This window comes from Melospiza georgiana, chromosome Z (genome assembly GCF_028018845.1).
Source record: "Melospiza georgiana isolate bMelGeo1 chromosome Z, bMelGeo1.pri, whole genome shotgun sequence".
Classification (NCBI taxonomy): domain Eukaryota; kingdom Metazoa; phylum Chordata; class Aves; order Passeriformes; family Passerellidae; genus Melospiza; species Melospiza georgiana.
Genome location: NC_080465.1, coordinates 21,647,350 through 21,671,965, shown reverse-complemented (window position 1 = coordinate 21,671,965; position 24,616 = coordinate 21,647,350). Strand labels below are relative to the sequence as shown.

At 37.2% G+C, this 24,616-nt stretch overlaps 1 protein-coding gene across 7 annotated transcripts; it reads left to right on the top strand.

The window, feature by feature from the left end:
- The first annotated feature begins 51 nt into the window (after positions 1–51).
- RNF170 (ring finger protein 170) lies at positions 52–24,616 on the top strand. 7 transcript variants are annotated; one of them, XR_009115902.1, is made up of 9 exons: positions 52–99; positions 2,884–2,941; positions 9,702–9,845; positions 14,841–14,916; positions 16,203–16,314; positions 17,338–17,411; positions 19,228–19,332; positions 21,009–21,341; positions 22,725–24,616. XR_009115902.1 is itself a non-coding variant. In XM_058043582.1 (8 exons), the coding sequence occupies exons 3-8, from the start codon at positions 9,709–9,711 to the stop codon at positions 21,276–21,278; spliced, it is 771 nt and encodes a 256-aa protein (XP_057899565.1). In that variant the 5' UTR covers positions 52–99; positions 2,884–2,941; positions 9,702–9,708; the 3' UTR covers positions 21,279–24,616. The 7 variants fall into 7 exon arrangements, 6 of the variants coding, with proteins under 6 accessions (XP_057899565.1, XP_057899562.1, XP_057899563.1 ...); XM_058043582.1 differs by having other exon boundaries at positions 16,206–16,314; positions 21,009–24,616; XM_058043579.1 differs by having other exon boundaries at positions 21,009–24,616.

The following is a 24,616-nucleotide window of genomic DNA, read 5'->3' as shown; positions in this document are numbered from 1 at the left end:
CGCCCGGCAGCCGCGGGGCGGGGCGGGGGACGCGGCGCGACCCGGCGGCGTCGGGGGGACGGGGCGGGGCCGCGAGGCCGGCGGCGAGCGGCGGCTGAGGTACCGCGGGGGCGCGGGCGGGGCCGCAGCGCACCGGGCTGGGCTGTCCGCCCCTCACAGCCGGCCAGGGGGCACTGGGGAGGGTCCGGGAGACGCGAGTCCCTCCGTTGCGTGCCCGCCGAGGCACCTCGTACGCCGCCGGGCCCTCGGGTAGGAGGGGTGTGCAGTGCTTCCCCCGGCTCCGCGTGTGTGTGTGTGTGTGTGTACGTATGTGTGTATGTGCGCGTGTGTGTGTGCGTGTGTGTGTGTTTGTGTGTTTGTGTGTCTGTGTGTGTCTGTGTGTGTCTGTGTGTCTGTGTGTCTGTGTGTGTGTGCGTGCGTGTGCGTGTTTGTGTGCGTGTTTGTGTGTGTCTGTGTGTCTGTGTGTGTGTCTGTGTGTGTGTCTGTGTGTCTGTGTGTGTGTGTCTTGGCGCAGAGGAGCTGCTCAGGAGAGTGTCCGGCGGGGTTGGCAGTGTGGGTTTGTGAGGATGGTGTACCACAGGCGTTATCCATGTTGGTGTGGAATGTGCCTTGGCTTCTGGATGGAGTGACCCCTACAAGGTTTTTCTCTCTTTTTGGAGTAGAAAAATGACCTTTCACCCGCAGACTTCCTTCTGTTTGTGACTGGAGCAGCCCCTACAAAGTTTTCCTCCTTTTGGAGTGGGAAATTACCCTGCACTCACAGACATATCATAGTCTTAGTATCTAGTGTGGCTTGGCTTGTGTATGGAGCAGCCTTGACGACGTTCTCCTCTGTTTTTGGACAAGACAACGACTTGTTAGCTTCTTTTCAACGAAGCTCTGCTGTACTAAATTTAATGAACAGGCAACCTACCAGCAGGGAAGTCAGAGAGAGACGCTTTGTTAGGAGCTGTAGTGACAAGGAGTAATGGGTTTAAACTTAAAGAAGGGAAATTTAGGCTAGGTAGCAGGAAGGAGTTTTTTACTGTCAGGGGTTTTGAAGTGCTGGAACAAGTTGTCCAAGGTGGTTGTGGATGCCCCACCCCTGGCACTGTTCAAAACCAGTTTGGATAAGACTTGAGCAACCTAGTCTAGTGAGAGGTGTCCCTGTCTGTGGCATCAGGATGTTGGGTCTGGATGATCTTTAAGCTTCCTTCCAATCTCTTAACATTCTACAATTCTATGACTTACTTGCTTAGAACTAGTAGCAAGTGGTGACTAGGAAGAAGGATGATTAGATATTGAAATGGGCTGCCCGTGGAGGTGGTGGAGTCACCATCCCAGTGGATGTTCAAGGAAAGACCGGACATGACACTTGGTGTCATGGTGTGGTTAACAGGGAGGTGTTCAGTCTTAGATTGGACTTGATGATCTCAGTGGTTTTTCCAGTCTAGTTGGTTCTGTGTGATTCTTCAGGTGATTTAATTAATTTTTTATCTCAAAAACAAGGAGTCTGTCTGTGGCCAGGGTGCCCCTACATCCTTGCCGTGCCCCAGCCAGAGGAACTCTCCATCATGCTGCAAATGGGTCACCTGAGGAGTTCAAGCAACTCTTTCTCTCTCACACAGTAGTGTGTTGGATTTTGGACTATTTGAAGTTTGCAATGAGAGTGTGTGGCATCGTGATAAGTTCTGCAGTTCCCTATCAGTTAACAACGAGCCTGGCATGCAATGACATGGACGAGCAGGCACAAAGCTCTGATAACAGTGGAGGGCCGTATAAACAGGAAGGGTCACAGATGCGAAACTGCCACTGTTTTCCCTCTTTTCTCACATTTTTTCCATTTAATGAATTAGTAACATGGAGAAAAGCTAAATGCTCCCTTTATGTGAGCTTCTTTTGAACTGTAGAGTATTGCAGGAGCTATGAAAAGTTTCAAGTTTTCCCAGGAAAGTACTTTCTTACTGATCTCATTGTATAATCTGCTCTGTAAGTTATAAACAAAATCTGTCTTCATTTAAAGGTAACTTTCAGTTTCAGGATGAATTTAAAGTTTTACAGAACTGCACAACTACCAACTTTCCATTCCAAGTTTTAATGTGTGCTTTAAGCAACATGTTTGGTACTTTTGACAGCTTTCACAGGTACATTGCATGGTTTAAGCTTTTCTATCATATCTTCCTCTGTGCCTCATTTCCCACTCTGCTTCGCCCATTGCCACGAGGTGTAGCTTGTATTTTGTTGACGCAAACAAATACTGTATTACTTTTTTGCCTTGCTGTCTGTTTTAGATTTGAGGTTGTGTATGGAGGTAGCGCTTTCTACAACAAGGAATCACTGGGCACCTTTCCTAAGAGAGATCTGAAGCCTCCTCATGCTTAGCTGAAGTACTACCATATTCCACTAAACATTATTATAAAGAAGTGACAGTATTTTCTTTTTCTTCCTGCCTGACCAGGAAAGTCAGGTATCCAAGCTGAAGGCATACACAGGCTCTTTCTCGTGCTCCTATCTGCATATGAATTCAGTTCCACCCTCTGGTTTGTTCAGAACTCTGTACCTTTCAGAATGGTTTTGCCTTACAAAGTGGTGGAAAACTTTGTTAGGAATTGTTTTACACAAGTCATACATCGCCCAGGCAGATATTCAGAATAGTGATGCTAAACAGGGCATTGCATGTCTTCTTGCTTCAAGTCATTCATGTGGTTTTGGACTCAGGAGAAAAATTATTTGAGATATTTTGTTTTCCTAGTAGAATGGTATATTAATTTTGGATTATTTTCCCTCACAGCCTTGCACCTGTTGTTTGCAGCTGCATTACTTTTAATTTGCAAAACATGATTCCATCAGCAAAAGTAGAATATGTACTTTCTTTTTTCTTCTTTTGTTTTTTTTTCTCTTTAGGAAAAAATGTGCCTCAGAGACTGCTGACCTCATACCCTGCAGAAACCTGCTTTATCAGGCAAGTGTCTCAGTTGGTCAGTTTGTAACATATACTCAACAAAATCATTGTTTGCCTACTGAAATTGCCCTCTCCCCTCTCTTAGCAAGACTGTTCAGACCTTTACCATTCTCTTTTGCAAAGGGTATGCATACACTTGAATGCAGTCAGCACAGTCCTGAAAGCAAAGGTGGTTCATGGTAAGCATGTAACCGAATATTATACAGCTGAGTTTGGCTGTATTTCTTGTACCAGCTGAACTTATTTGTAAACCCAAAGTTGATGCAAACTCATAATAATGATGCATTACCAGACTGCATGAAATTCTAATAGGATAATCTCAAGTCAGTTTTGACAGCCTTGTCACAGAATATATATCTCATCAATTTATATGTTGCTGTATTATAGACTTTTTTTAATTTCCGTTAGTAAATGTGCCCTTTGGATTTTCTCCCACTGATTTTTACAGCGTAGGGGGATACTTAGTACTAGAGATTGTTGTTGGTGCTTTATTCAAGTATGACTGTGCTCACAAAAATGAAAGGCTAATAAATCCTGTTTCCTCAAGAAACACTTTTTCTAAGTATGCCATCAATCATTTCCATTATTTCTGTTCTATAAAGTTATATTTGTCTACACCACTTCTTCAAAGCCTGACTTTAGTACACCAAGGAATGTGGATAAAATCTATCACCACAGGATTTAGGCTAGTAAACTCAGAGAGTCTTCAACACTTCCACTGTTCATGATGTGTAGTTCATGCCTGCTGTTGTTAATTGTTTCTGAATGCAGTCTGGGCATATCTTTGGACTCTTAAAGACAGAATGCACAAATAACTGTAGGATTCAGTTCACTGAGTCAAGTCCATTCCCAAAGTCCCATTGTCAATGACAGAGGGGGACCATGACCTGGTACTGCACTGGAGCAGGAAGTAATTAGGTAGTTTCTGATGAGACAGGTCTCAATTTTTGCCCTACATTTAAGAGTTTGTCTTTATTTTGGAAATTTTTGCCTGCTTTTCTCTTAAATAAAATGTGCTAAATTTGTCCCTATAGATATTTCAACATAAGCTAATATGTGTTCAGGGGGTAGATTACAGAATAAGCATGCTCTATTTTAATATGCTCAAATTCTTAAAAGTTGGTTTATATTGTCTGAAACAGGACAATCTTATTAGAAACTTTTTTATAAAATGAAACCAATTTTTTGTTTATCTTACATAGAAGAAAATTTTGAGGAGTTAAAGCCTTTTTATTCTTAAGAAAGTGTGACTTGTGGTGTTTGACTAGTTGGAGATGAATTAACTTATCCTGGAAAACACACAACCTCTACAAATTAAGCAGCTTTTTCAAAGGGTGGGAGGCATGCTTTTGCTAATAAAAGGCATCTGACAAAAGGAATTACAGGTTCTGGCTTGCACGCTGGCCCACCATCACTTTATAATTAACTTACAATTTTTTGAAGAACCGATGGTGGCTGTACTGCATCTAGAGAAAAACACTCAAAATAAAGCTGAAATAAATGAAAATCCAAAAGTCTATTTTTCTTATCCAGTTCACTCCCAGCCCATCCCGTAAAGGACACATTGTTATCCAAATTACCTTTCAGATGTTGAGCAAATTGTACCATGCTCACAAAGTCAATACAGTAACGTTAATAACTTGTATCTCACATCAGTATTGCTTGTGTGTTACCTCATTTTTTACTTCTCAGACATCAAGAGAGCCTCGTATTTCTTTTTCACTGTGCTGGCACATTCCTTTGGTAGTGGGTCCTAAAAATCTCTGTGGTTTTAAGAGTATATTATCATATGGCACTTCCCTGATAAACTCAGAAAAGTTCAAATACTTCAGAAAACTATGGGAAAAGTTCTGACTTTGGATAGATGACAGCTGTTTAACATATCATGGTAAAGACTGGATTGTTTTTATGAGTCATGGCATAGGGTATTGTTGTAGCGGTGCTTTATGTTGAACATTGAAAGTCCTAATAATACTTTTCAGATCTGAAAAATTAAGAAATAATACATCCACACTAGTATATGTCTTAATACCCTCACACTTCAATGTGTTCTGTATGAATTTCCAAGAATAAAAGCCATTGTACTTGCAGTATTGCTCATTATAGTTCTCATTTTTTTTTTTTTGCTTAAATCTGCGTGCATTGTTCATACATAACCACAGAGGGGAAAATATAACTTTAAAAAGGTCTGTAGACTCTTGAAATGTAAAAAAAAAAATAAATTAGTGTTACCTTCTGTCAGTGATCACTCTGAGAAAAACTTGCAATAAACAAGATGATTTTCTGTACAGATGATTAATTACTGACAGATTTACAAATAAAACTGTATGATTTTACAAACAGTAAATTGCATTCCTTTCTGTTGCAAAACCTTCTGTGGCAAATTTACTCTGAGGTTGTTTATACTCTCTAGCCATCAAGAACTCTCATGGAAATGAACAGGATCCCAGTCTGGGATGGAATGTCAGGCTGTAACTTATCGAATGGAGGAGTAAATCCTTGTCTTTTTCCCCCTTTTCTGTGTTGTTTTACTTGAAGCAAGTGCCAGTAGTCTGAAGATTAAATAAACCTGGAATTTAGGATTTGGGCTTTGGTGGTGTTGCTTTTGAAGTAGGAAAAAGGCCCAGCATTTTTGTCAGTTTTTAAGTTTGCGATTGATATTTTTAAAATTCTGAAGTTACTTGTATGAATTCCAGTTTTGATGTGAGTATTATTAGATGTTGCATGGTTTTCATCCTCTCATAGGCTGGAGTTATGCTTGCATTTAAGAAAGCCATCTTTATGAAATGGCTCAAAAGTGGAAAAGTCTTAAGTATAACCAGAAATCATTTATCTGAATTTAATATATTTTCAATTACTGCCTTTTTTCCACTGAAGTAGTCTTATACAGTTGGTACTTTTCTCAGACCTAGTGTAGACAGGAATTAATTTATTGTATTAAAAAATAGAAACAGAGCAATGAAAATATTTCAAACCTTCTTTGCAGTTTTAGAAAGAAACGAGGTAACCTACAGAAAAGAAAGAAAGAAAACTTTTAAAATAATTTAATGTCTGAAAAGCCTGTGATGTAGAACCCAGATCTGAAAATAATTATCTGAGGAAAAGGTTGATGAAATGCTGTCATTTTTTCATAACTGGAAAAATGTAATGAATCAATGGATGGAATTTAGTATGAGCCATACTAACTCACTCTTGAATTGCATCAAATTATTAACAGTGACTATTTTAGGAGTGGTTAGATATATGTAATAAAATCTGGTTCTGGAAGGTTTCTCTGACACACACTTGGTCTTTATCAAGGCAGGCTGTCTCCAAAGACTGAGTCTTCATTACATTATTTAAATGTCCTATAGCTTGCTTCTTAGTTGCATCAGCTGAAAGAGCAACAATTGCTGAACGCACACACTGTGAGACGAGATTTCTTGGAAGCTGTTTTTAGTTATCATACATTCAAACCACTGCAGATCACTCTTTGACTGTTGTAATTGCACTTGAAGAAACATGAACTGCAAGCCTCCAGTTCTGGGTGTTCTTTTTGAAAGCATTCAAGATAGCCTTGAACTCACAAAATTCCTTCCTCTTTCAGACATTTTTTCTATTAGTGTATGTTAACATTTTCTTTGTACACATTGCATTTTTAACATGCTATCCTAGAGGTAGGAGGAGGAGGAGATTTGTACTGTCTCTACTGAGGCATGAATTCAGAGAAAGTATGTATTGGTTCTTTTGAAGTGATAGCCTCTGTTTTGTAGTACCTAGTCTACACAAGTCTTGTCAGCTCTCCTGTGCAATGATCTTATTGAGAGAAAGTGTTGGAAGTAATAAGAAAAATATACAGAGCACTTGTCAGCTGTCCAGAAACAGCAAGTAAATTAAAATATGAACAACATGGGCATTAAGCATTGATAGTTTGTCTTCTCTAGAATTCAGTGATAGAAGCAGCTGGGAATGAGACTGAGGCAGATTCCGCTCCTCCTCTATATAGTCTTTGCAGTATTGATACATAAGTAAAGACAAAGTGTCTCAGGGTGTTTATGCAGAGAGAAAGACTGTGCAATAATATTTCTTATACAGTTATGCTTATGTCAAAAAGGTTATTGGGAAAGTCATATATGTTTCAAAATGAAGGGCTGAAGCAGATATAAGTAACTGGCATTATGTGCAAGAAAGAAGACAAAGTGAGGATCCGTGTACTTCGTTTTCATGTTCTGATGCTAACTTTGGCACCTTAGTTTGGTATTTCAAGAAAGATGAGTGAGCAGAAATTAAGGCAAGCAGATGCAGTGAATGCTATTGATGGTAGGCAGATAAGAATTTGGAGTGTTGTTGCAAGGAACATACAGAAAAGGAAGAGCTGGAGTAGATGTCTTGAAGGCTGTTGAGGGAAACTGATTTAAATTGGTTTGATATTGATAATCTTGGTGTTGTTTTCAAAGTGCAGCAAGCATGCAGTGACAGAGGAAGTTCAGGTGTTAATATAAGAAGTGCTTGCCTTCCAGAGGTACAGTTAAATTGTCTGTATGTCCCTGACACAATAGGCATTTCTGAAAAGAAACCCAAACCCAAAACCCTGGGTAATACTTAATGGGATGTAGTTGTCATTGGCATGTTGGTGTATTCTAACAGAACTGATGTGGAGCAAGGGAGGAATTATACCAGTTCCTTGGCATTTATGTCTGATTTTGTTCTGAGTGGTCAACCAGGAAAAAAACATGGGACAGAGTAAAAAATTAGCCAACTGATAATGATACTTAAGGAGGAAAAACATAGAAATGGAAGATATTAGCATGCACAGTTGTGGAAAATGGCTGTCTCAGAATGATGCAGTGTAAGAAAGAGAAGCTTCTTCAGGACAGGATATGCAAAGAACTTAAGTATATAGGCAGGTAATGTTGGGTTAGGGAGGCATCACAGCACACCTGCCAGTCCAGATCCTCAGCACCAGGGAACCACTGATCAGAAAAATTTCACATCTTAACCTCGTGGCTTTAGCTATAGGAATGTAATTGTGCAACTAGCTATGCAGAGAAATGCTCTAACTCCTTGTGTAGGCCTATGTTCCTATGTAAGACCTTTCCACAAAGATCTGGTCTTTCATTTGTTAGTACATACGAAACGTGTGTAAACACTGACCTACTTTAAACATGCCTTTCTATGAGTCACTGGTGTTCCACCTTTGAAAGAAGTTACTCTTTCCAAATACTGTGACACAGTTGCTTGTTGAAAGCTGTAATTAGCAAAAACTTGACTATACTTACAGAAATAGTAGTCTCACTTCAGGCTGGCGCACTTAGGATAACTTAGTTTATTGTTTCGCTTCATATATGCTTCATTATTCCATTTTAGCTTTCACAGGGAAAGCCCAGAAATACAACAATTAATGAAATCTCCCCTTGTTCTCCGCAAGTTTGTTCTGGTCTTATGGTACTTACTTATACCACTTACACTTCTTAACAATACTCTTAGAATGTATCAACTTCCCTTGTATTCCTGCTACAGAAGGCCGCTGCCACCAATGTAAGGAAGCTTGAAAAAAGCTCCACTGCTTATGCTAGAAAAAATGTGGAGGGTGAGAGTAGCTATCTTAGGGAAAAATTATGCTTTCTTATTAGCAATAGACTGACATGCTGAAATTTTGTCAGGGTAGTCATTACAGGTATCCACTAAAATCCTGATGACTTGTACTCCATTTCAGTTTTGCAATTAATTCAGGGCCAGAGGGTGTTTGGTAATATTTTCTAGACAGCAAGGTTTAAATTAAAAATTACACAGGAGCTGTGGAGTGTAGTGAAACATTGATGAAAGCTTGCAAGCTGGACTAGGAAACAGAAAAAGATACCAGTCTTGATGCCTTCAGAAACCATTAGTGGGATTTTATGACAGCTTCATGGGAAATACTTCAATTGTGCATGGACAGAGCTTCAATGTAACTTCTCATGTCATTTGACAGAGTTAGTTTCCCTGTTCTGATTTCGTAAAATTCATAGCCATAGTTCATTTCACTTCCTGATTGCAACAGCAATGATTCAGCAGTGGGTTGGAAACTGTTTTTTTTCACATCTCCAGCTGTAGGTTAGTGCTGTGGGTTAATAAATGTTAACCTTAGTCACTGATGGCTACAAATGTGAAACAAATGTAAAACAAGTGAGTCTAACTAAGGATGATACTATTTTTCTTGCAAGTTTTCCCCATGTTTCCAGCTAAAGGTTGGTAATGCACAGAAAACGGAAATGAAGTTTAAAATGTATTGGGTGATTCCTGTGTATCGAAATGAGCATTTAACACTAAAACCAAGATGTCCTTGTTTCTTCATTCATGTAAGTGGTGAAAATTAAGTTTCTGTGTTGGCTTAGCCTACCAGGAGTGATGAGGTGTGTAACAGCTAAAATTCTTGGTAATGCAGTCTTTTAAATTTTTTTTCAATAGACAGTCCTTAGAATATGGCCAGCTCAGTAATGACCTATTCCTATGCAATTTATCTTATAAAGATTTCAAGGTAAACTATCTATTTTTTTAATGTTTAAATCATAACACATAACACATTTAAGATTTGTTTGCTACTGCATAAGACCTCTACAGCAAACTCAGTGTTTGTTAAAAATGGATACATTCCTTCTTTTTGTACCACTCTTTTCTCCCAACAATGACTATTCTGTTTACATATTGTTTGTAACTGTGTTTAAAATATCTGTGCACATAACAAGACATGACACATACATTTTAATATATGTATATTTATCTTTTTTTTTTTGCATTTTAGAGCTGTGATGGCCAGTCACCAAGCAGAAGTTCAGAGTTTGAAGCTAGATAATGATTCAGTTATAGAAGGAGTAAGTGACCAGGTACTGGTGGCAGTTGTGCTCAGTTTCACTTTCATTGCTGCTCTGGTATATACGCTTTTAAGGTGAGAATGTGTTGAGAGGAATTATTCATTTTTTATAAAAATCCTAACTTTCTTCACAATTGTGTGCATTGGTACATAAAAACTGATTTTGTGACAGTAAGGAAGTGGTTGTTTGATTGCTTACTATATTTAACTAATTGGTTGGTACAGCTAAAATCAAAAATGGAGTTTAACTCTTCCATATCTTCAGATAATCAAACTTAGTAGTGTTCATCGTTCATTAAGACTGAAAATGATTAAATTCACAGTCTGTATGGCAGCTCTGTTGTATTTGGTTAAAAAGTACAGATTTGTCAACGACTCCAAGATTAAAATTGGATATATTCCTCCAATGTATGTTCTAGCTGAAGTCTCCTTCCAAGAAAGCAAACAAACAACAGCCCAAATCCAAATAAATTGACTGATGTTTTTTTTCAAATGAGTATGCTGTACAACAGTGGACTGCGATGTGCATTCCATACAGGAAAATGTTAAATTCAGAATTCAGTAACTTTAATGATGAGGTCATCAAAGCTTATTTTTATTTCGGAGTTTTTCTTTGCATCCGAACAAACATCATGGCCTATGTGTTTTGGGAAAATGAGCTTCAGATTGGCTTTATTTTATTTTATTTTATTTTATTTTATTTTATTTTATTTTATTTTATTTTATTTTATTTTATTTTATTTTATTTTATTTTATTTTATTTTATTTTATTATTGATGTGTGTAAACCTCTGAACAGAGAACAGTTTTCAAAACCAAGGGAACTCAGTTTTAGTGACACAGTGGCATCATGGAACTTGAAGAAGATATGTCCATGTGAGAAATATTGCTAAGGTAGGGTTACTTGAGAGCAAGCTACTAAATAAGCTATAAGTAGAAAAACTTGGTTGGACTGCAAGGCAGTGCTGCTGTTAAGGACCAGGAGACCACAAAAGAATCTTAAGAAAGGCATTCACTTCACTTTGCCTTTTTTTTTCCCGATGCTGTTTCAGTTACTCAGATTGCTTTAATAATGCCTCTTTTTTATCTGCTCTGTTACGACTTCTCTATCCTTTATATTGACATTTTTGGCATTTGTGACTTTTAGTTTAAAAGTTAACACTTTATTTTTGAACTCTAGAAAGGCAAGTAAGAAATATTAAACAAAAAGTGAGTGGAACAAGGGTCAGCAGTTGTCAGAGTGGACAAGAGTAGCAGGAGTTCAGTCAGAATTAAGTTCAGGAGATGATGCGTCAATTATGAGGAGTTACTTAGGGAGGAAGATAACGCTACTTATCGACTGCCTCTGCAGAGTAACGAGGTAGGTAAAAAGTTGACTGTGAATCCTGTTACATGCCTTGATGGTTTATTTTCTGGAGAGGCAAACAAACTGAAAACACAAAGCTTCCAGACTTTGGAGGTCTGCATTGTATGATTTGTGGCCAGTGACAGGACTTGAGGAAACACATGAAGCTGAGTCAGAGAAGATTTAGGTTACGATACCAGAAAAAAGTTTTTCACCCAGAAGGTTGAGCAGGCTCCCCAGGGAAGTCACAGCACCAGCCTGATAGAGTTGAAGATGTGTTTGGGCAGCACGTCTTCGTGTTATATATATATATATGTGTGTGTGTGTGTGTGTGTGTGTGTATATATATATTATATACATATGTATACTCTCGTGCATATGTGTCTTGAGCAGTCCACGTAGGACCAGGAGTTTAACTCAGTGATGCTGATGGGCCCCTTCCAACTCAGCATATTCTGTGACTGTGATTCTATGACTGACAACTGAAAGACTTATCTTTTCCCTCTTAGCTCCCTGCTCTGCCTTCTGGTACCTTTTGAAATTGTGTCTATTCAGGAGCACTCTTCATCTGTCTCCTTTGTATTGTTGCCCTCAAAATCTGCATAGTATGATAGAAAATTTGTACAGTACAAAAATTATAGTACTTTTAATTTATTTAGCAGAGAGGGGGAAGTGAGGAGGAAAAAGAGTATTTTCTTTTTCTTCTCTAGTTACCTTAGACAGTACAGTGGTCTTTGTGTTGCTTATATGGTGTTCATTACCCCAGTTTTTTTCTTGCCTTTCATGCTTCTGTATCAACAGAACTGAAATACTTAAGTTGGAACAGGTCATGGGTAAGTATACAGGAAGGAAAGCGTACAAGGTGATGAGTAGCTGCAGGAGCTGAATCAAAAGGGAAATGAGCAGCAAGGAGTATGTGTTGCAGTAGATTTTAGGGGGCAGAAACAGAATATGGAAAGAACTGTTAAGGGATATAATTGTTGTACTTGTTTCCAGGTGAAAGAAGTCAATGAAGCATCGCATCAAGGCTTCATTCATGCTTCTTGCGGAGAAACTTAAAAGCCATAATTAACATTTGTAACAAGTTGCAGATGTGTAGTTCAGGCACTATATGATACTTTTGTGATGCCTGTATGCTTTAGAGTTATAAATTTTGATAAAATGAAGCCAGATTTTTTCCATCATCTTTTAAACTGGTGAGTAGGTTGTCACATTACAAATGAGATTGTGAAAATTCAGTGTATTCAGCAAATTAAAGGAATCCTGATCCTTTAATTCCCTACAAGGGATTTGACCTAGATGACTTAACTGTTCCATGTTTATGGCCCTACAGGTTTAGATTTTTTCATCTAATTTTTCTGTCCATCATATGGTTTGTTTATAGGAGCAAGTCACTATTTTCAGCAGAAGTGAGATCTTAGTCCTTAGAATTTAACAGTGTCCATCACTGCACAGTGATGTGCCAGTCCCCTTAAGTACTGTCCCTCTATTTCCTTGTGTGAGACTGCACACTGAATGAGTCTTCTTCCTTCCAATCATAGTTTGGCTGGGCCCTCTGTGGTACATAATACATATCTTTCCACATCATGGGACCTTTTCCCTCAAGTTTTGGCGTGCTAGCTGTCAGAAACAGGGAAATAAAAGGCCTTTGCATCTAACTTTATTTCTTTCTGGCTTGTGTTTGATATGGCACCATCTTGGTTTTAATTTATTTCAGTTATCTTCTTACACTAATTGCATAACAGAAGTTATAAATTTGATATGCCTTGAGCTCTGCCTGTCCCTTCTTGAACATTGCATGGTTTTCGGCTACATCACTGTCTTATGCATAAGTGACTGTACATGGTGTACCCCTACAGCTCTGCAAATGCTCTCATGATTTTGGCATAGTGTGTTATACCAGGGTAAGGTCATGTAAATGAACACTTGCAGTAGCAAATTTGCTACTGCTAATTTAGTTGGTTTTGGAAAAATCAGAATAAACTGTCTTACAATTCATGCCTTGCGCTTGTGTGTGAATCAAATTGGACTTCAATATATATCAGACATTCTGGTAAGCTGAAGATGTGAAATAAATTTATTTTGTAGCATCTAAACAGAAAAATACTTCTATACATATAACATGTATGGCAGACAACATCTACAAAATCTGATTCATGGAGACCAAGGGTGCATAAGAAGGGTTTTCATACAGACTTTCTATCATATAACTTTCATATGTCACCCACATTAGTATTAAATAAATTTTCTTTTTACAGATAGTCATGTAAATATTAGCATGAAAAATATGGGACTTGTCTATTTTTCTTTGAAAAAAGAATGAGGCAGACAAAATGTTAAACATTTTAGCAATAACACAATAAACATTTGAGCAATAATGCAATATTATGATTGCCCACATTAACTGAAGGAAAATATTGCAGAAGCTTCTAGAGCCATTGAGGAAATTATATAATATAACTGCAACCAGAAAATGTCCTGAAAGTTCAGCCAGTCCAGCCCTCATCTCTGACAGATGGTCAGCTTACCTCAATATCCCTGGAAGCATTGCAACCTGTTTTTTGATTTAACTTTTAGTCAGGGATGAATCAAAGTAGCCTGAGGTAATCTTGTCTGATTTTGTACATTATGTAGTTAGAAATGTGTTTCTACAAGCCTTAGATAACTGTGGGAAATAATTGCTCATATTTTTAGAATGAAAGACTTTTTCTGTCCCCTTTTTACTCCATGAACAGTCTTCTATATAAACTGACATTTCTTAAGTCTTTCTCTAATATATAAAAAATGTGGGCAGTAGTTCTTATTATCTTCTGAACTTTCTCCAATTTCTCTATGTGTTTCTATGCATTTAGCCCAAAATGGTGAACAGAATCCAGCTGAGACCTCAAGAGTGCTCAGCAGAATGTATCATCATTCCAATCCATATGAATTAATAAAGCATAAAAATCCATATGCTATTGACTCATATTTATTGTAGCTCAACGCCTCTGATTGCTGTCAGCACATTTTTAATTTCAAATCTGTCCCATTATGCTTTTGAATTTCAAATTTGTAATATATCCATCCTTCCTTCTTCAGTGTGACCCTTCCCAATGATTCCTCTTGGCATATCTAACCTGCAGTTTGCCTGCCTGTAGAATCTTCTTTTTTTTAAAAGGAGTGATTTTAAAAGAGTAGTTTCTTTTTATATCCAGTCTGCTGATAGTTACATAAATTCAATATTCTAAATGTAAGTTTGTCTACTCCTTCTTATGCAAATGTCATGTAGCAGATAAAATTGAAGTAATTAGGAGGTTCCAACTCTGTGACTTAGGCAGTGAGTGAAAAACTAGTAATTTATTGAGTAATTTGTTGAGTAGACCAACAAATAAGAAACTAGCAATGGAGACAAAAACGTGTCTTTAATTAAAAAGCTTTCAAGCTACTTCATTTTTTAGGTTCGAAGCTTAATTTTTTTCTCAGATTAAAATCTAATTTTAACATGATTAGTGATTAGTTGTGGAGTCTTTGAAAAATCCTGCTGCTGTACAGCTTTAAGTGTCCAAGGTAACTTTAGGATCCAGAATAAATTCCTGTTTCCTTTATTATTTGTGTACTTCCTTTAAAATCCTTTATAGCAGGAAATAATGTTTTTTTGCCCTTTGTTCAGGTTTCATATTTGTTTCAGTGAGTTATTTTTCAATGTGGGATCACAGGGCTTTTTATTGCTTGTATTTCCTTTCACAGAAATGAACATCAGAACATACACCCAGAAAATCAAGAGCTAGTGCGAGCTCTTCGTCAGCAGCTTCAGACTGATCAGGTGCTGTACCAAGCGTTGGCATCATTCAGCTCTCTGATGTGGGATGCTGCAGTCTTCTCTGAGGTTCTGGAAGAAGATGATGTTGAAAGTTATGGGAGCTTACTTACTGTACAGAGGCATCCTTAAAATCCATCAAGTAATGGGATAATGTACCCTTTTTTAATGGATGCATGAAGGAATTAAAACTAAATTTTGGCTGGTTCTTTTTTCAAATAAGCTTTTGCCACAAGGTGGAGTATGTTAGATTATGCTGTGTGCTTCCTGGAATGTTCCTGGGAACTTAAGGGTAAAGGAAAGGAAATCTGGAGTACAGTTTGCTGAGAGAGGACAGGGGTAGATGTTTAGACTGATAAGCAGTGTGTAGCAGAACAATGGCACAGCAACAGAAGCCAGGCACAGACTGACAGAGAGGAACTTTTTAGCAAAGCCTTTAGTCACAGGACAGAGAGTAGTGGTTTTAAACTGAAAGAAGCTAGGGGGATGCAAGGAAGAAATTCTTTTCTGTGAAGCACTGGGGACAGGCTGCCCAGAGAAGTTATGAATGCCTCATCCCTGGAAATGTTCAAGGCGGGGTTGGATGGGGCTCTGAGCAGCCTGGTCTAGTGGAAGATGTCCCTACTTATGGCAGGACAGTTGGAACTTAATGATCTTTAAAGGCCCTTCCAGCTCTGACCATTCAATGATTCTGTGACGGCATCCAGTTGAACAGGTAGAGTCTATGCCATACTTTTGGAGAATATTGAAGTCTTGTATCATGATATGTCTTGAAATAATGACAGTGCATATTTATATGGAAGACAAATATGGCAAAATGGGGAGAAAAATGGTTTTATGACAGTGACATACGCAAGTTGATATCTGTGTTTGGGCTTGGAAACACTAAGTGCTGCAACTGGTAAGCAACGCAGTTTGGTTACCTGGCTCTGGACAGAACTACTTAGGATAATGAAGCAACAATATAGATCCAAGTTTGTTATTCATGCTCTAGCATGTCTAACCTGACTCATTGTGAAGGACCAAGGGGGCTTCTTCTTTGTGGTCTTTAACTGGTTTGAAGCACACACTTATTTAACAGATGAAGGGAAAATAATGGTCCTGTCACAAGAACGTGCTTATTGAATCAATGCATTTAACTATGTTTAATTTTTACATTTAAATATATTTCTCATTTCACATAGTTCTGTGTTTGACTTATAGTGAATGAACACCAATTTATTATTTTTTAGAACTCAGTAGACTTATATAACATAGTATCTCCAACACTTTGTGTTTTCCTGCTGTTCCAGCAGGATGCTTCTGCTGGCGATCGGCATCGCTTCTATACAGACATGTCGTGTCCAGTCTGTTTGCAACAGGCTACGTTTCCTATAGAAACAAACTGTGGACATCTCTTCTGTGGTAAGCAAGAAAAGCTCCTAGCACCAAAGTTAAAAACAGAACAGAAGTACAAACTTTTGGTACTAGCTCAGGCATCCTAAATCAAAACTTTGTTTCCTTCTAACTGTTTATCATTGCTTCTGCAAAATAAATAATTTTTTATAAATAGTTGAGAAAATACATTTAGGAATAAACAATTACTTTAAGAGTGTGCAGCATTGTTTTCTATGCTATCAGGAATTAAACTGTTTAATTTTAAAATGACGAAGAGTATAATTTGTTTCCAGTTTAGTAAAAAACTCAAGATGTTGAAGAACATTTGGGAATGTACCATTTTTTAAAAAACTGTTTTAGAAATAATAAAATATTCTTTATTTCACAAAATATTTTTTCTTGGAAGTTCTGCAGAATTATAAGTAAGTGCAAAATTGATTAAAGTGTTTGGTTTTGTGGTATGTTGAGGCTATATTTATATACTGACACCCTGTGTAGCATTTTGCTTCTTCTCCTTCAGGTTCCCAGTAGAATTCTTCCATCTGTTTTTTTTTTTAAGTATATAGCATATACCATGCCAAGTTGTTTAAATGAAAAACAAGCAAGTTTGGAAAACAGATAAAATACTTACATTTTTATATTTGTCTTCATCTGTTGAAACTGATGACGATAAAGCCAAGCTTTTAGGATAAATTTTACATCTCTTGACATTTTTGTGACTTCTACATTTTAAACTGGCAAAAATTTTTATTATTTGCTTCTTCACTTAATGAATAAAAATTTGTTGTGTTTCCCAGAAATAATGCCTTAAAATTACTGATTCATGTGAAACCTGTTCAGAAGTTTTCTCATTAATAGCATTGCATTTGAAGACTTTAGTTCTTGGTATCTTCAGTGAATGCTGTACACAAAATCACGTCAGAAACTGTAGATTTAACCTAACTGCTTATATACACTTTTTGTTGTTTCCTTTGCCATTAAATGTATTATTTCAGGTGATGCATTTTTCATCTGAGGAGTTTAAATGTGTGTGTACCTTACCTTCACTAGGTTCCTGCATTATTGCCTACTGGAGGTATGGCTCATGGCTGGGTGCCATCCGCTGTCCGATCTGCAGACAGACGGTAATATTTTAAATCATCATCAACCTGTCAGTTTTGTCTAGGATAGCCTGCCAAAAGGCACTTACATGTGAGCTGCAATAGTGAGGCTGGCAGATAAAGAAGTCTGAGAAACCGAAAAAGTACAGAGGGATATGTGAGACGGGAATGGTGGACATTCAGTTTTTCTGAACTTCTTGCTTTGACAGATGGCTCCAAAAATTCAGATTGTTCTGCAATAGCTGATAACTCAGCTATTTTTCTGTAAAGACTACATGAAAACAGAAAATTGTGAGATTTAAACTATGATCCTTTCATGCTTTCTGTTGAAGATGTTATTAACTTCTTTTACCAGAATTTGCATTTGAAAGGCTTGGCTGCACACTACTGGTTCCTGAGAAATATGCTCTCTCTTCCCTCTGTCCCTACCAAAAGACCTATCCATGTCAATTTCTTATTTTGGTCTTATTTTTAACTTGTATGTATTATTAATTTATTCTTTGTAGAGCAAGCACTAACTTACTTCCTACGCGACTTACTTACTTACATTGTCAGTTTGAAATATGTTCCTGCAACTCATTAAGGCTTAGGATCTCTGAGTCTCATACTGTATGTTTTAACAAAAGTACATCTTTGTTTTAACAGTGCACAAACTACAGAGCTAGTAACTTCTAATGAATTATGCAACTCATGCCCTTGTCCCTCCATTGTATCCTACTTTGATTGTGTGTATCAGCAGGACAAATGACTGTAAGAAGACAGTTGAAGGAAAAAAAATAGATATGACTGGAAGGAGAATGAATAGGTTTAGAGTGTAGCCAGTGAAGAAAAAGACACAAATAATAGGTGGGGAAGGTGTGGAAAAGGGGAAAATAAGTTATTTTCTTTATTGTCTTTCCTTATATATATTTTCATTTATGTTTTTCTGAGTAACAGGTATATTAGGTGGCACTTTTTGCATGGTTATGTATTCATTCTAACCCTGATTTATAAATGGTGAAGGGAAAGATGTATACATGAACATGAGTCATACAACAGGACCAGAAGTTGAATGTAGATCTTCTCATGCTCTCGTTTCTGAATGTGACTGCCACACAGATTTATATTTAGTCGCCAGTTACAGAGGAAGCTTCTGAAGACTATAATAATTTAAAGCACTATGCCTTCCCTGTTTCCCCTGATAATCTGCATTTTTTACCTGTACATTGCTTCCAAATAGAAGTCTCAGCAACGTCTGTGTAGAAAGATAACATATATGTGAGTAAGGTCATACTCACATATGTCTTATTTCTCTATGTTTGCATGAAAGTTAACCCAAGAACAGAGCAAAGTTCTCTGTCCATACAAAATAGTTGAAGGTTAATATCTTTTTCTTAATTCCTCTTGGTATGAAGATCCATATGCGAAACCATGAGTTTTGCTGCATGTTTGTTGTTATGCAAAGCAATCCTAAAAATAGGAAAAGAAAGGCCTCATTGATTGCTTTATTCTATTTCCAATTTAGAAAAGAAAATTAGATTAATTTGGTAAATTGGCTTTGTTCTCCAAATCATTTGTCCCACTTATGAAACATAAAGCATTTAGGTGTTTAGGAAGCCTCTCTTAAAAGGAAGGTTATTTTGTGCTTTTTTTTTAACAATCTCTTTAAAAATTAATATTCTGTAAGGAGCTGTAAGGAATTAATTAGTTAAAATCTAATAGCAGTACCCATGCTAGTAATTTTCAGGTTATTCTCCTATTAACTATTCACCTAAACCAAATTTTTTTTGTGTTTATATAGTTAACTAAAGATGACTGTTTTACATTTGCATGTGTAACATAATCTCCCTGCTGTGCCTAGGTAACACTATTCTTACCACTCTTCGGTGAAGATCAGCAGGGTGCAGCCCAAGTGTTTCAAGATGTTAATGATTACAATCGAAGATTTTCAGGACAGCCCAGATCGGTAAGTTTTGGGTAAATTTAGGAAGTCAATGGTGTCAGGAGAGTTTGAGAGCAATTTTTTTTGTTTTTTCCCCCCTTCTTTTTTTTCCTTTCCCTGGGATATGGATTTTCTCTTCCTGATGCTTAGGGCCTAGGCAACTTTTCTTTAGGAAATTCATATTGAAATGGTTAGGCCAAACCCAAAATTATATATTTGTCATTTATGAAAATGTAGGGAAACTTACTTTTTTCTTGTAAGTGAGAATCTAATAAGTCTTGAGTTTTCTCAAGTATTCGTGTGTTAAGTTGGTTTTAGATATGAGTCATTATTTTGAAAGGATCGATAATTAGTCAGTAAAAATACTTAATGAAATAAATGACATGCAAGGAAGAATATTCACTTCATTGGTCTTCACTGATTAAAGAAGAATATGAGCTTCTACTCTGTGCCTTTCTCCTCAGACAGCTGTATGTTGTCTTGATTTTTTTCCCCTAGTCTATATTACAGTCTTTTTTCTCCTTTCTGAGTGTAGGAAAAAATAATTTATCTTCTGTAAATAGCTAAGAGGGGTGCTCAAAGTTCTACAAATGTTAGAAAGTCAGCCTTGTGAGCCCATCTCCTGTGTGTGTGTCCTGTTTCGCAAGGTGAAATGCACACACACGCATACTAGTAACCTCCCTGCTTGTCTTCATTTGTAATGGGATTTGGATATAGTAAAAAGACATTAAAAGAAAAATGTACATTACAAAGAGACAGAAGAGGGAGGAGTATTTTTCTAAACCACAAAGTGTATGGGTTTTGTCCAGAAGAGGTTGAAACTGCCTTTCAGGCTCCATTAGACCTCTCTGCGAGCTGTGTCTAGTCCCCAGTAACCTGTCTGAGGTCATGCCAGAAATCTGCACTAAAGCCCTAATTGGACTAGATAAATTGTCTTTGATTTATACAATGTTACCACATACAAAATTTCTTTCTCAAAAACTTTTTCAGCTGTGGCACTAAGTCAGTCTATTTGGAGTTTAACAGCTCTGTGTAGAAATTGTGTAGCATAGAAGGGAGCCAGTATAAAAGAAGTTTTAAAGCTCATCCCTCCCTGCTCATCACAACAAAAACCTGAATATTTTCTTTTGAGCAGTCTCTTGCTAAGCTGGCAGAATCATAGTAGCAAAATGGAAAGGAGGCAGGAATGGATTTATTTAAAGGTTCTTTAGTTTACTTTGAAGCTTCGTCCATCCTTTGGAAACTTGTGTGAATCACTGGTTATACACTAGGAGAGGGGGTATTGTGTTTCTGAAAAACTGTAACCTACTTTGCCTATTAGGCTTTTTCTCACAATCCTGGTTTGTCTTGCATTCTGATCAATATTTTACTCCAGTTAACCTGTTTGCTGTTTCTTACTTTCCCAATCATTTGTTTTCCTCTATTATTTTCCTTCATAATAGATACCAGTATATTTTCTTGTAATGTATATTAAGTGTATGCTTTTCATTGTAGAGTAACACAGTTTAACTGTTTCTTGAAAACATATATATTCTAATGCCTTTCTAACTGGTAAAACTAAACTCAATAACTCTTCCTGGATTTTGTTTTAATTCCTATAAACTAACAGAATCGAAGGTGTAATGTAGTAGTAGAAACTTCAGTTTAGCATGGATGAGTTGCTAAAGCAAAATACTAACTTTTAAATTCTTTCTTTATAGATTTTGGAAAGAATTATGGATCTCCCCACTTTATTGCGACATGCTTTCAGGGAGATGTTTTCTGTAGGGGGCCTCTTCTGGATGTTTCGCATCAGGATATTCCTCTGCTTGATTGGAGCCTTGCTGTACCTGGCTTCACCTCTGGATTTTCTTCCTGAAGCTCTGTTTGGAATTCTGGGGTTCTTGGATGATTTCTTTGTCATTTTTCTGCTGCTGATATATATCTCTATCATGTACAGAGAAGTGGTTACGCAGCGTCTAAATAGATGAAATGGACAAAAGTGACCTAAAAGCCAAGTCAGTTGTGGAATGTTTTAAAAAGGAAACTATAAAGTAAGTATGATATAGCAATGTGCCTGTGTATGATTTCAGTAGTAACAATTTCTTAGCTGGTTATGTTATACAAATATAAAGGGTTAGTATATGGTGATGCTTAACTGGAATCTTTAATTTGTGCATTACATATGCTTCATAAGGATGAGGTTAGTTTTATAATGTTGTAATAAACCACCTTCGTCTACTTCCACCTGATTAACAACTGAGTGTAATGAAAGCAGGAAACACTTTCTTTGGCGTGTTGTGGTTTGTGAAAAAGGAGTTCTAGCAAAGTACTTCAAACAATAAGCCCTTTGCATAATCTAGATGTGTAAGAAAATTCAGAAATTCTTCACAGTACAGTTATCATGGTTAAATTGTTTAATGTCTCCCTGTTGTGGACTAGAGTTTTTTGAAATAAAAATTGCTTTTTTTTGTCTCTGTGGAAGAAGAAACCCAAGGACCGCATTACAATTATCACCTTGCAGTTTGCTGTTGTCCACATGCTTCAGAAAATAAGGATAATACCTTGATATTGCTTGAACTGCACTATGTACAGTTGCATGCAATTTGTACCATTTTATTTTTATATTTGGGAATATATACACAATATCTGCTCTGCACTGAGAAACCAGTATTAGGCACGTCACACTCATTAGTCCTCTATTTTTTTAAGCGAAAGCATGGTTTTTCTCTTCAGACTTTTTCATTTGGCGAGTATATATCTTAGAACCAGAGGTTTTGGGCTGCTTTGGGTCAATGCAATATGGCTGAAATGCAACTTTGCATTTCTATATATGCATTAAAACATTCTGCCAATTGGAGAGGACACTCAAATTCCAAATAGTGGTTGACAAAAAGAAGTCAGAACTGGATGTTTACAGTACATGTACTTGTATGTGTACAGTGTAGATGTTTACCCACATGTACATTCTGCAGTATATGTGTACTAAACAACATAGATATTGGGGTGATTTTCAGTTGGAGTTTTCTTGTTTGGTTGGTTGTTTGATTTGGACGTTGATAGACGAGGTTCTGAATTACTTTGAAAAATAGTCTGTGATAAAGGACCGTAAAAAATTCTTGAAAGTGTTTTCAAGAATACCAGGGTATTAATTATCCTTAAAGCTGGTTGTTTTTTATGTTGAATTTGAGCATAGGCTACCATAGCTGTACAAGTAATTTGAAAATGCTTTCATTTTGAACAATGATTGTGACTATAAAGGTCCAGGATATGACAGATCATTGTACTTTTTAGCTAGAGGACTGATAATTGCAATTTAACTTCCTGAGTACTTGAAAGACAGGGAATTAATAGGTGATTCTTTGTGTGTTTACATATATAGGTGAGACTTAAAACGAAAGGGACCTTTTCACTGCTTCTGTGTTTTCCCCTTGCAGGTGTCTTTCTACAGCTTCTAGAACTTAAGCATGTGCAGGAAGATGATAGAGCTGAGACCTCAGGTGTCAGTCATTGAGAGTGCAGATTGTCCTTCAGTGTCAGTGTTCTAAATGACATTTATTTAAAACTAAATTCACCTATTCTTCATTTGAAAATTTCATTTTGGAAATCCGAGGACATTTTACAAATGAACTGGAAAGCTAAACTTTTCTTTGTTGCTGTTTGTTAGAGATGGGCAAGAAGAGAAAAGGGAAGTAAAGTAAGATTTGGAAGAAAAGAGTGAGAGAGAAAATTACATTTTTGGAAGCAATGCTAGCTGACTTTTCTTGAGCATCTTGGTTGAGCTTTTCACCTTGTGTTGGCATTGCTAATGTATGGTGATGTTTTAGTGGCTACCTCAGTTAAAGCTCTTTAAGGTGTTATTGAGTAAGGATGAGAAATTCATAAGCTGTTAGGTGCATTTACAAAGCAAGACAGTAGTTTAGGATATTATGTAAGACAGGATTTCACAGTTTTACTGTGTTGTTTTTGGTTTGGGGGTTTTCTTTCTCAAGAAATCTAGCTGAAAACAAACCCCAAAATTCTTTTTTGATTGAGTAAATTTAACACCCTCTTTTCTCCTGGAGTTCAAGTTGTAGGTTTGCTTAGAGAAGAGTGTGAACTGCTCTTGTAGAGTAATTAGAGTTTCTTCATGGAGTTTGTTGATCTACTACTTCATCCATACTTTTACCCTATGATTATAATTTTCCCATGATTCTCTAAATCCAGAGTAGATATCGATGCACATGAAGCTGCTTACTGATTGGTTGTCTTTGAATTTCCCAATTCCATGCACTACTGTGAAGTTCATGTGGAAATTTCCTATCCCATCTAAGGGGATCCTGTGTATCTGAAATCATACACAAACCACATCTGAAAGACTACATGAAGTTTCCCCATGTTCTTTTTCTTCAGTACATTTCTGATAGCCAGAAGGGTTTCACTCAGAGGCTTCTGCTTGCTTTTGAGTATTGACTAACATTGTAATCTTAAATTCAGCACATTAAATGCTTGACAGAATTATAACTGTTCTTTTCAGCGATATGCGTGCTTGCCTGTGGCTGTTCTTTTTTGGTCCTGCAAGCCAATTATAAACAGTATTATGACTTGTTCAGGCCTTTTTGTGTAATGCAAAGATGCATCTGCCCTGCAACATTTGGCCGCTAATCCTTTCCACAAATCTGAAATAGCTATAAGTTAGCTGTCTTGGGTGCTTAGCTTGAGCTTAACCTAAGCTCTAGAACTCCCAAGAAGCTGGAGATTAAAATATGAGCATGTAGTATTCCTGAACTGTGTGCTGCTTAGTTGTTCTGGCAGCAGTGTGAAAGGTAAGGGTTAGGGCTGAACACTGGTTTCAGAATGTGAAGGAAATACGTGATGCTGTGTGCAGAGTGACTGCAAACATTGCTGTGGTTTTGTCTCCTGTGGTGGGGCAGGCATGTCACTAAGGGAGGAAAATTTTAAAAAGGAAAACTATAGCATGAAGATGTATGGGGATAAAACACAGTTCTTAAAGGACCACATGGGCACCAAAAGCTATGTGAAATATTTGATTGTTCTAGCAATATTAACAGAGAGGAAAACAAAAATTATACTTAATAGCTCTTACAAAATAACTTGTAGCATCTTGAGGCCTAGTGATCATCGCTGTATAGAGCGATCCATTTCTGTGCTATTTGTGTGCCACACCATTGATGTCTGAGAGGATCAGGCACAGAAGTGTGGTTTGGGGATACAATTTTGCCGTAAGTTTCATAGAACTGTAGCAGTATGTTACACTAGATTTTTAAGACAAAAGAATTTAAAACTACTTATTGTTACTTTTAATGATAATAAATTACTGTTAAAGAGA

Excerpts from the sequence above, each read along its gene's own strand:
- RNF170 (XM_058043579.1), top strand. The coding sequence starts at position 9,709 with ATGGCCAGTCACCAAGCAGAAGTTCAGAGTTTGAAGCTAGATAATGAT. Across the intron at positions 9,846-14,840 it reads CTGGTATATACGCTTTTAAG|AAATGAACATCAGAACATAC; the intron begins GTGAGAATGTGT and ends TTCCTTTCACAG. Across the intron at positions 14,917-16,202 it reads AGCAGCTTCAGACTGATCAG|CAGGATGCTTCTGCTGGCGA; the intron begins GTGCTGTACCAA and ends CTGCTGTTCCAG.